This window comes from Sceloporus undulatus, chromosome 2 (assembly GCF_019175285.1).
Source record: "Sceloporus undulatus isolate JIND9_A2432 ecotype Alabama chromosome 2, SceUnd_v1.1, whole genome shotgun sequence".
Classification (NCBI taxonomy): Eukaryota; Metazoa; Chordata; class Lepidosauria; order Squamata; family Phrynosomatidae; genus Sceloporus; species Sceloporus undulatus.
The window spans coordinates 196,731,937-196,744,372 of record NC_056523.1 but is presented as its reverse complement, the minus strand read 5'-3'; the positions used below and the strand labels follow the sequence as shown (position 1 = coordinate 196,744,372).

Here is a 12,436-nt window from a genome sequence, read left to right as displayed (position 1 = left end):
GGTTGACAAAATCAAGACTATCCCAGGCCTAGAGATTTCAGGGCCAAAACCTGAGGGATATCATGGGCAGGGTGACCAGAAGTCTCCTTTGCCAGAACTTGCCCTATATGTTCCAAAATGTCCTCCATTTTGAGCAAAACTAAGACACATGAATATGTGTGTGTGTGTGTGTTTAGCTTTTATTTTGTAATGCCCTACATTTTTTTTAATGCCTTACATTTTGCGGTGCCTTGTCATTTTGCGGTGCTTTGTGGTTATGACATCTGATCACCCTGTTCATAGAGGCGAGTCCAAGCTGCTTTATCACACTAGGGGGCAAACAGGATTTAAACAAGAGTTAAACGAGAGTTAAACAGAAAATGCCTGATGTTTATCACATGACATTTCCTGTTTAACTCTCATTTAACTCTCATTTAAATCCTGTTTGTGATAAAGTGATGTTACAAGGGGCAGCCGAGGTGGTTTCATTAAGTATCAACTACAGTTTCACAGAGTATGCCATTCAAGTAAAACACCACCAGATGACTCTTCAAGGCATCACTCTCACATTGAGAGTCCTCTCCCTTGCCCTGAGGATTGAAAATGAAGGGCCAGGACCTGAGATCTGGGAACTCTTTGCTTATCTCCTGCTGGCCATGCAAGGGAGGAAACAGGGTAAACCTGACATGGAAAAGCCCCTCTGCCTGGTACTTTCACCAGAGAACTAATGATGCCAGGGTGGCATGGCCATGCCTCCTGTTATTCCCCTTGTTGTGCATGCTCCTTTAAGAGGCAAGCTTAGAAGGCTTCAGGGCTAGCAAGCCATGCTATCTTTTGTTTTGCAATCAGAATATGAGAAGTAGCAGGGGTGCCTATATCTCCTCTTCAGTGGCTAGCAGAATCTCAGGTCTCCTTTTATGGTTCTTTATAGTATGGATGAGCAAATTTTGTTTTGAAGGCGGAATACATGTAGTCCCAAGGCTTTTTTTCTGCTTCTCAACAAACTCCCCAACTTACACAAACTACTCTTTTTCTGGCAAAAGGGGGTAAATCACTCTCCTGGAAGCCTCCAGGAGCAGCAATTCAAAATTTGATTAGGCCACAAGGTCCTCCTGCACTGTTTTAAAAAAAACACATTCACAATTACTATTTATGGGCAAATTCAAGATATTCACTACAATAGTATATTTGTCCCTGTAAGAAAACTGACTCTGGAAACTGACCCCACTGCCCTTCTTTCCTTGCACTTGAATTGCAGGGGCAAAAACCAAACAAACTCAAGTTAAATTGAATTACAGGGACAAAAAACATCTCCAACCAAATTAAGAATGGCAACAGTGTGGTGGTTATAATTCTGCATCTGTCCTTATGTCTCTAGGTTGTCATGTAAGCACACTATAACTCACCAAGTTGAAAGCACCAATGCCCAGGGCAATTCCCCCCTCCAGATGCACACGAGAAGAACTTGTCGGCAACTGACTGGGTTGGATGAAACTGTTGAGTTCTCTGCAATCATAAGATACTTTAGTGAATCCCTCGGCACTTTCAACTCTCACAAAACCTAAGGGTTCCCTCTGAAGAATTCACAAGCTTGCACACATCTGTGTCATTTTGGTTGTCATTAATACAGCTATTACGCAGCTATGGATTTTATTCCATGACTACCTTTGCTTAAAAAAAACCTTGAAGATAATCTATTGTTGTGACAAGAACTTTATTCAAAAGCCTTCTACACAAGTAGAAAGAGCTGAGACCATGCACTCCAATCCTACCTCCTCCTTTCCCATGGTGCTGAGAAAAGTGTGAAAAGGAGCTGAACCCATATTCAAGTGAATTCAACTACAGACTTCTATGCTATTGGAAGCCTTGCTTTATTCAGCTTTATTTGGTTACAGCTCCTTCCCTTAGTAAAATAGATTTAAAAAGTGAAAAAAGTAGAGTCATGTCTGCTTCCGTACAGAAGAAACATCTGAATAGTGCTTTAGTGTACAGGAAATGCTGTTCCCTTGCTAAAACACTGAGTCCCACAGATTTAAGGTAGAGATGTGCCTACTACTATATTTAAACCTCCAACCTAAGTGTCAGAAACTGCTACTCCAGAAAAAAATAATATGCTTGTTCTGGAAGGGAACCTGGCATAAGTGGAGTAGTGGCCATTTCTTCCCCTTCTCTTTTCAGTCACAAACAATTATCAGTTACAAATACCTTTGCAAGCAAATTCATATGCACTCTCCAAAGCTGGAAAGGGCTTTTCTGATTTTTTTTTTGGGGGGGGGCACTCTTGAAACGCTGACATTTTGGTTTCACCCTTAGTGACAATCTACAATTAATAAGATAAAACAAATTTTGTACTGTCCTGGAATGATGTAATTTCACACTGCAATAGTGAGAAATGGAGACTGCATGCTTCGGTGTTTCCCCCAGTTTAAATGCATGTGTAACTATTAGAACATGGAAAGCTAGCAAGTGCTAGCATTCCAGACAAAGGGAGTATGGCTATGTAGGTAACCTCTAAGTGTTATGCTTCCTCATCCTGCATCTTGAAATTGTATGTTCCTAGGAATACTGTAATGTCTGAATTTATATGCAGGAACAGACTACCCCACAGATTTTTCATTCCTGATCCTGGCATACCATCCTAGCTCCTCTTCCTCTTATGCCCTTCACTGCTGTTTAAAGCTTCTGAGTTATGACCATAAAAGGCTTCATTTTCCCAGCGGTCAGCCCAACTCACCTGTAGATGAGGTAGCTGCTACGCACCTTGATTCCCCCTTTTATAAAATTCACCATATTTTCGTCCTGTAAAAAAAAAAGAGTGACTCAGAAAGTGTAGTGTGTGCATCTGTTCATGGGTTTGATATATCTCATGTGATACTACTATGGGTGGGGGACAGTTTAATATAGGCCTCCATCACAGATGGCCACTGCCAGCACAAATCAAATGGGACTCAGAGAGCATCAATTCCATGCTTGGTAAACACTGGGAATGGTGACCCCCATCCCCTCTCTCTGCTACCACCACCAGAGAGTGTGTGAAACAAAAATACTTCCAGGAGGGTTGTCTTCTTGTTGCCTGCATTTCCCAGCAAGCATTGTCTTTCAATTTTTAACAGCAGGACTCTTTGAAATCTCCAGTCTGAGTACAGGCATTTCTGCAACAGACCTAGCAGACAGAGTCCTTCCCCACTGCGACACATGTGGGGCGGTGAGCCACTAACCCTCCACTGCTGTTACAAAAGGACTAGAACAGGAACATAAAACAACCAGAACAGGTAGCCACTCCTAAAAGTAGCTGGTCTGGGAAAGAGGCCAGAGACAGGAGCAGAAGTTGTGGCCCAGTGTTCCCTGCAGCTTCTGTAGACTGCACTAACTCTCTTTCCAGAATAGCAAGAAAGAAAAATGATGTAGTTCTGCCTGTTACAAGGTATGCTTTCTCTGCTTCAAAACTTTGTATCCTTGCACTCTCTTCCTAAGGGGTTCTGTCCCACACTGGTGCCCTAACTCAGATCAGTTTCTAGATGTTTTGCATCCTACAAACATTTTGGAGTGCACCTCCAAACTTTTCTGGCCATGAACATATGGCTGGGACTGGTGGGACTTGAGAGACCAAAACACCATTTTGGGGAAAGCTGCCATAGTGGGATTGAATTAACCACTTGTTTGCTCCAAGGGAGAAGAGCCCTTCTTACCTGGAGGAATGTAAGGGCAGCCCGGTGCAACAGGCATTCTGCATAGCACACTTCAGCATGCAGCTCCACTGTAACAGGAAAGGATGGATTAAGTACAGGGTAGATTTACCAGGTTTTCCACACCGCAATACAAGCCATCTCTTCCAGTTTGCCAGATCAAAGATCAAGCCTCGTAGAGGAAATGTGAGGCAGGCTGTTATAAGGCCTCTTCAAGTATCATGAATTTACTGGGCAAATGTACTGCTTGGCCCTGCCAGAGATGAAGAAGGGCAGGTGCCCACATCAGGACAACCACAACCACAGCAAATAGCTCGCCAGCATTTGATATGGAACAGGCCAGTGTGCTGTGTGTACACAATTCTGGGAGTTAGTCTGGTGTGAGTGCAGGTAATACCTACTCTTTCAGTTCGAGAGATGAAGGGTTTGCAGCTTATATTACCTCAATATAGGACCAAATTTTAAACTCCCAAATAGGGGAACATCTAATTCAAAACAAGATACCAAGGAAGCCAAGTCTGGGGGCAAGGAGGAGGCATATTTCACTTCTAACTATGTTTGCCATTCATCTCTGGCGTGCACATACATTCACCCTGAGTCCATATGGAAAACAGCAGTCCCAAAGGGAAGTGTCCTGGAAAGTGGCTGAAGGCCACCTCCCACTTAATTAAAGCCTCACCATGTTCTACTTTCTCCCTCTCACAAGCCAAACTGTATCCACATCAAGGCAGAGGAAAGATGGGAAGGTAAGGACTTCTATGCAAGATGGGATCAAGATCCATGTAACTCAGGAGAAGAGGGTGTGCAACCCTGCAAAAGCTGTCAGACTGCAACTCCCATCAGCCCCAGTCTCTGTAGTCAATGATGACAAATGATGCAAGCTGCAGTCTAACAACATCTGACAAGCTGCACTTGGCTCATCCTCAGTGCAATATTTGCTTCCAATAGTTGGTTAGATTCCTCTGGGAAACTCACAAACACCATATTCTCTTCCCATCATGGACTCAAAAAAAGAGCCCAATGATTTTCAACATCCACAGATGTAACCCTTCTCACCCTCAGTACAGGCATCTCCACCTTGCCGACTGGAGAAGGAGCTGCCCACAGTGGTTTTCCTTCGAAACCTAGCAGGGAAACCAAGAGCAGATGCTAAGTTAGATTCTTGACCTTCCATATTTTCTGCCCCAGAATATGTCCATCCCACCCCAATACAAGGAAGCAGGGCATCTTTCTTTATGACCTCCAACAATTCCTTTTCCCATAGCAATATGTCCTACTTTTCACAGCAACTTTTTTATTCCCACTTTTAAACTGAGGTAAAGGACATGTTGTTTTAAAAATTTTAAAAAAAACACTCAGAAGAGGGAGTAAGTAGGTGGATGATCGTCTTCTGTTCTTTTAAGTCCCAAAGCTTGGGTTAGAACGAAAAAAATACAGTTGGCCCTCCGCATCGATGGATTCAACCATCCACCATTTTAAAACTTTTTTTTTTAAATTCCAAAAAACCAAACCTTGATTTTTGCCATTTGATATAAGAGACACTATTTTACTATGCCACTGTATTTAATGGGATTTGAGCAGCCATAGATTTTGGTATTCATCGGGGTCCTGGAACCAAACCTCTAAGGATATCATGGGCCCACTATAAATACCTGTCCACAACTGGTGCAGCCAGGGCACTATTTGCCATGTTAACAATCTGCCATCCTCTTGGCAGAGATCCTGCACTACACACCAAAGCTGTAAGCAGCAGATCCTAATTCCTCACCCGTTCTGGCTAATTTCCCAAGACTGTCCCTACCTCTGGCAGATATCCTGTGCCTCCTTCATCATCTGCGCAGCATGGACAAGATCATCATGCTCAAAGGTCATCGTGGCTTGCATCTCCAGAATAGTGGCATAGATTAAGGCATGATACATGCTCTCTCGGGACCTGTCAAAAGGGAGCAAATGGGGAAATAAAGAAGTAGTTCAAGGCAAAGAAGCCTTTTAGCTCGGATGACAGAAACAGAGTAGCTTCTCTTGCTCCCTTTTGCCATACTGGAGAATCTCTAAAGCAGGAATGGGCAACTCTAGCATTCAGAAATGGATGGATGGATAGATGGATGGATGGATGGATGGACAGATAGATTTGTCCTACAACTCTGCTCTCCTTTAGCCAACATAGCCAATGATGAAGGTCCAATTTAAGGTGTATCTACATAGTAAAATAATGCAGTTGGACACCACTTTAACTGTCATGACTCTTTCCGACATAATCCTGAGATGTGTAGTTTTGTGAGACACCAGCACTCTTTGGCAGAGAAGGCTAAAGACCTTATAAAACTACAAATCCCAGGATTCCATAGAATGGAGCTACAGCATTTAAAGTGGTGTCAAACTGCATGATTTCTATAGTGCAGAGTCATAGGTGCCCATCCCTTCCATACTCCACCCACAAGGAACTTCACCTACATTTACCTAAGAATCAATCACCAACTTTACCACAAAGAAATCAGTGCAACATTTCCAATGGCAATGGGTTAAATAATAACAAGGGCAGAGCCCAAGCATAATTTTTGCAGGTCCAGAGCAAACTTTTAGCACAGGGCCCTTTACCATAAGCACCACAATGCCTTATTCTATACATACACACTCTCATGAGCCATGGGAAAAATTTAATTCTGAAATTCTTGTTACATATCCCATGCCCTCCAATGTTATATGAAATCTGGGACACAGAGTGTGGTAAGATGACAACATGAAGAGGAACACACAGCTAGAAGGGGGAACAGCATTTGCCTGGACCTATGGGGAAGGGCCATGGAGGATATTCACAAATTCAACCTAGATAATGAGGAAATTGAAATGGTAAAAGAGTTCCTGTACATTAAACAGAATGGAGTTTTCAGCCAGAAATCAAATGGCTAGGAATGGGAAGGGCTGCTATGACAGAACTAGACAAGATCTCAAAGAGTAAAGATATACAACTGAGCACTAAAATTTGAATCATCCAAGCCATTGTATTCCCCATCACCATGTATAGATGTGAGAGCTGGGAAGTGAAGAAAATGGGTAGGAAGAAAATCAACTCATTTGAGATGTGGTGCTGGAGAAGAGTGCTGAGGATACCGTGGACAGCCAAACGGGTCCTAGGACAGATCAGACCTGAAATCTCCCTCTGGAAGCCAAGATGATAAAGTTGAGGTTGTATTGTGGCCATGTCACAAGAAAGCACAACTCACTGGAAAATTCAATAATGCTAGGAAAGGTGGAGGGTGTAGAAAGAGAGGAAGAACGCATGCTAGATGGTTTGACTCTATTAAACAGACAACAGACATTAATTTACAGGACCTGAGCAATGGAGGATAGAGGATCTTGGAGATGTCTCATTCACAGAGTCACCTGGAGTCAAGATTGACTCGAAAGTGGTTAACAACAACAACAACAACAACAACTGGGAAAAGCAAGACTCAACCCCTCCTGTTGTACCTCCCACAAGGTAATACAAACTACTTTTGCTCTTTGAACTCAGTCTACAGCTGCTGAAGATATATAGACAGGACAAAAGGAGAAAGTGGGTGGAAGACAGAAACTCAGACATTTTAAAAGCAGCTGAAAAATGGGACAGGAAAGGATGAATTAGGATTGTCCCTACCAAATTAGGACAGCTGGAGGGCATGCTTATTCTACATTTCTGAAAAATATCTGCCTCTGCTACTTCTGTAATAACAGAACACCAGCCTGAGAATCCTACATGCTTGTTAACAATTTTGTAATATTTTGGTCATTAATAAATTATCCTGTCAAAGTCTTATATTATTTTAGTGGGCCAACATGGCCTTAACCACTAGGCCAATTAACTTTAAAGCTGTACTTTTCTAAACTTTTTCATTGCAAAATAATGAATTAGCCCTACCCCAAATACAATTTATCTTGGACGTTCACACTCACTAGACAAGAAATCTAGATGTCTTAGCCATGCCTGCCTCATTGCAAATGCCTGTAGATTTTGATGAATGCTAGTCTGCTGAAATATCTTTTAGTTTCTGCCACAGTCACTGACAGTTCAGTCATCCTGTGCACATTTCCTAAACATTAGTTGCAGCTCTTTCTTGAAAGCCTCTTTTAATATACATGTGTATAGTTCAACTTCTTTTATAAAAGTACAGTGGGGCCTTGGTATCCTCTTGGGTATGGTTCCAAGACCCTCCATTGATACTAAAATCCATGGATGTTCAAGTGCCAAGGTCCTGAAATGTTTTCAGCCAAACTAAGAATCTCCTGGTTCAGTTTCTGTTTCCAGTCACTTACTGATTTAAACCATAAACTCTATGTGTGTGTTGTGTGCATTCAAGTTGTTTCTGACCTACAGCGACCCTAAGGCAAGCTTGTCAAAGGGTTTTCTTGGTAAATTTCATCAGAAAAGAGCCATTCTCTGAGGCTGAGAGTATGCGATTTGCCCAAAGTCACCCAATGGGTTTCCATGGCTGAGCAGGAATTTAAACTGTGGTCTCCAGAGTCATAGGCTGCGTTTGCACTGCAGAAATAATCTGGTTTGACACCATGTTAACTGCCATGGCTCAATGCCATAGAATTCTGGGAATGGCAGTTTGTTGTGGCACCAACCAAGGTCCAACACTCAAACTACTGTACCATGCATGAACTAGGATTCTTCAAGTAGGCTTAATATTAATAAAGAAATTTAAGGCATTGATAGCACAGACTATGTAGGATATTTGTGAATGATTTTCTGCACAAGCCAGTGATCGCAGAACTGCTTTTCAAGAGAGGGAGAAGCCTGGTAGGTGGGTCATTATGAATTTTGTGCACTTGCCCATAAAAACACAGAATACTGTGAAGAAGATAAAGAAGAAGGAGAATACCACCAACTAAAGCAAAACTGTGACTGTGAATGAATTAGACACTTGCTCTGAGGCCTTAAAATCTACCAGAAGACTCTAATGAAGGCAATGACAAAATAATAAATGAAAATACAGCGCGACTGTGTTTTAGGCGGGCACACCATACGCGGCTTTCAGCATATGCTAAAAGCCGTGCTGGAAGAGCCCCGGAAGAACTAATGGGTCGTGTGACTGTGGTGCTGTGCACCGCGGGTGCGAGCCCCATTACTCACTATGGGGCATCAGCATACACTGATTTCCCTTTACGTGGAGGGATCTGGAACAGATCCCCATGTAAGTGGAAGGTGCACTGTATATCACTTTGTTTAAAGCATTAAATCAATATATCAAGGGAAGGGGGATGTATAAGTCCCTATTAAATAAATGAGAGCCAGAGTGATGTAGTGCTTTGATCATTGGACTACAACTCTGGAGACCAGAGTTTTATTCTCTGCTCAGCCATGAAACCTATTCGGTGACCTGGAACAAGTCACACTTTCACAGCCTTAGAGAAAGGCAATGACAAACCTCCTCTGAACAAATCGTACCAAGAAAAATCCATGATAGCTTCTCCTTAGGATCACCATAAGTCCAAAACAGTACACAATATCAACAACTACACCTCTGGAGACCAGAGTTTTCAATCCCTGCTCAGCCATGGAAATACATTGAGTAACTTTGGGCAAGTCACACTCTCTCAGCCCCAGAGCGAGACAAAGGCAAATTACCTCTAAACAAATCTTACCAAGAAAACCCCATGATAACCTTAAGGTCACCACAAATCGGAAACAACTTGAAGGCACACAACAGATTGAGCAAAGCAAAGATGGCTATAAACTAGGACCCTTCTGACCAAACTTTTTTTTGGGGGGGGGGGCACTGCCCAGCCTAGCCTGAGGGGCCTCAAGCTGTCCTCCCTGTTCTAGGATCCATGGCACAAATCCAGGCAAGAGAATGGTGGCATGGGTGAAGAGGGACATTTTATTGGGCCTGACACCATTACCATGAACCCCTTGTGGAGTTAAACCCAAGAACTAAGACTGGTTCAGTGTAATGAAGCCACTGGTTGAAAGTAATATACAGTCAGCCCTCCATATCCACGGGTTTTTTATCCACGGGTTCAAGCATCCACAGTTTGAAAATATTTTTTAAAATATATACATTCTGAAAAGCAAACCTTTATTTTGCCATTTTATATAAGGGTCATCATTTTACTATGCCACTGTATTTAATGGGACTTGAGCATCCACATATTTTGGTATCCATGGAACCAAACCCCAGGGGATAACAAGGGCCCACTGTACTGTCACTAATTTAATTACAAATCACATTTTTCCAACATCAAATTTCTGCCACTCATGGGATGATGCATAAAGAGTGCCTTTATAACAGAGAAAAGGGCCATGGCAACAGTATTCTATTTTTGTTAAGAAAAGAAGAGTTCTCATTTTATCTATTCTTTTCCCACCTACTTGGATTCTGATCCAAGTTTGGGTGCATGTGTATATATCAACCTCTTCTTTTGCTAATGAAGGTAGGAGTAATATTGCTCCAATTCCTGAGATATTGGAATAAATCTAATTTTAAGTATCTAAGAACAGAAGTTCTTAGGGGAGCAAGATAGCTGTTTTGCCATGAATATAGATCATCAAATAATGTGTTCTGCAGCAGAAGCGCAGGAACATAGCTTGATGTTTGTCAGAACAAGATTCTGGCACTTGTAGTTTTTAAAGAGAAAAACTAACAAAACATGAAATTTTGCCAAAAAATTGGAAACACCAGGGTTTACGGGGTAAAACACATACACTGTTTCTAGACTCTCCTGACCGTCGACCAAACCCTTTTCTACTTCCAATGTTAAAATATTGATATCTAGTAGTAGTAGTAGTAGTAGTAGTAACAGTATTAGTATTGCTGCTCAATGCAAGCACTTCATTTCCACCTAGACTTTTATAAAGGGACTACACAGTCTTAAACAAGAATCTTGTTTAAACAAGAGGCTTCAAAAACTCAGGGCTGTGGCTTCCTTGACTGAGGTGAAATCTGCAATGCAGAAATAATCCAGTTTGACACTGCTTTAACTACCATGGCTCAATGCTATGGAATTCTGGGAATGGCAGTTTGTTGTGGCACCAAAGCTCTGGTGCCACAACAAACTACCATTCCCAGAATTCCATAGTACTGAGCCACAGAAGTTAATGCAGCATCAAACCAGATTATTTCTGCAGTGCAGATGAAATGTGAGTCTATCCATCTGCAATGCTGTCATGTTTTTCCCTATTGCCTCCCACTATACCAAGCACTATTGTTTTTTCCAATTGATCTTGTCATCTCATGACATGCCCAAAGTACAAAAGCCTGCCTAGTCATCTCTTCTCCTAGAGAATGCGAAGAAGAGTTTAAACACAGAGCATATAAATGAAGAGGGGCTATTGGAAGGAGTAGCGAGTGAAAAGGGCAGTGTCCTAGGACTGGTTTTTCTCTCCATGGTGATCAGGTTCAGTACTTCTTCTTACCTGGGTTGCAGCATCTCCAGGCTCTCACTGAACTGGTTACGCAGGAAGCAGTTCAACGCCGCTGTGCACTCAGCCAAAGCAATCTCCAGGTTGCTGTTGCAAAGAAGGAAAGAAAGAAGATTATCGCACTGCGTTCTGAGAACGTTCTGATCACGTGATGAGAACGGAACGCATTTGAGAATACCGCACGTATGTGTTCCAATCGGGTTCTCAGAACGCTTAAATGTGTTCCAAATGTGTTCCAGGAGGGAACGGATTTGAATGTGTTCTGAATGTGTTCCCAGAGAGCTGAAACGTGATGAAAACGTTCCAAGAGAAGTGTGTGCGGTATTCTTATCCGTTCTCAAATCCGTTCCCTCATTCCTCCGTCTCCTGATTGGCTGAAAGAATGACAGGCAGGGAGGGAGGCAGGCAGGCGAGCGACTGCAGTGAGGGAAGGTGTGTGTGTGTGAGGGGGGAAAGAAGGAGGGAGGGAAGGAAGGAAAAAGGGAGGAAAGGTGGGACAAGGAAGAGAAGAGGAAAGCAGGGAAAGAGAGAGAAAGAGAGAGGGAAAGAGGAGACCAGAGCAGAGAGCAAGAGGGAGAGGGTCTGGCTGCTTCTGGGGGGGGGGCTCTAGTGTCATGTTCAGTGGGGCTCCTGTGCTGTCACAATGCAGGAGGCAGGGATGCCCAGGACCTTCTCCTCCTTCCCTCCAGGAGGGAACCCACAAAAGCTCCTCTGTTTGGAGCACCACAGAAAAGCAAGCAAACAACTCCCAGAATTCCATAGCAAAGAGCCAGACAAGAGTTAAAGCGGGGAGGGAAGCTCACAACCTGAAGGCACACATTACATGCACACACACAGAAGCAAAAGGGTGTCAAGCTGCCAAAAAGGGGAAATGGGATGACAGCAGAGGACTCTTCTTTTCTAACCGGTTTAAAGAGCTGCTATGGCTGCCGGGGCTCTGCTCTTGGTCCAGTCCCCTCCCTTTCCCTCCGCTTGAAGAGACCTCCGTGGAGCTCCCTTAATGCCCAGGCTGCCAAGGAGGGGACTCTGCCCTTGGCCCATCAAGTTACATAGGTTTTATCCTATTTTCTTCAAACATATGCCAGCATATGAAGCCCCAGCGTTTTATAGGGGCTTGCCTTCTTTCCCTCCCAAGGGAATCTTCGGAGGGAAGACTTCTCAGTGAGGCTGAGAAGCACTCTCCCGGCCAGAGGCCCTAGGCTTACTGAAATCCCCCACCTCCCTTCCCCATAGAAATCAATCCAAAAACTGAGTTTAAAAGGAGCAGAGGAGAGCCCTTTGGGTCTGCATCTGGGAGAGATTTTAAACTCCGTTTTTGGATTCTTTCCTATGGGGAAAGAGGGGAGAGAGAGAGATGGCAGGACAT

The 12,436-nt window shown here is 43.2% G+C and overlaps 1 protein-coding gene across 2 annotated transcripts in view; it reads right to left on the bottom strand.

Annotated features, from left to right (window-relative positions):
- Positions 1–12,436, bottom strand: part of LOC121922585 (tetratricopeptide repeat protein 39A-like) — a 45,765-nt gene that overhangs the window by 22,879 nt on the left and 10,450 nt on the right. For both annotated transcript variants that reach the window (XR_006102188.1, XM_042452194.1), the window contains exons 2-7: positions 11,065–11,157; positions 5,467–5,598; positions 4,722–4,789; positions 3,669–3,736; positions 2,714–2,778; positions 1,386–1,485 (exon numbers count right to left, since the gene is read on the bottom strand). Coding sequence is in view for 1 of the 2 variants with exons in the window: in XM_042452194.1 (XP_042308128.1) it covers positions 1,386–1,485; positions 2,714–2,778; positions 3,669–3,736; positions 4,722–4,789; positions 5,467–5,598; positions 11,065–11,157 (526 nt within the window). In the remaining variant the exon portion in view is untranslated. The remainder of the gene's footprint in view (positions 1–1,385; positions 1,486–2,713; positions 2,779–3,668; positions 3,737–4,721; positions 4,790–5,466; positions 5,599–11,064; positions 11,158–12,436) is intronic.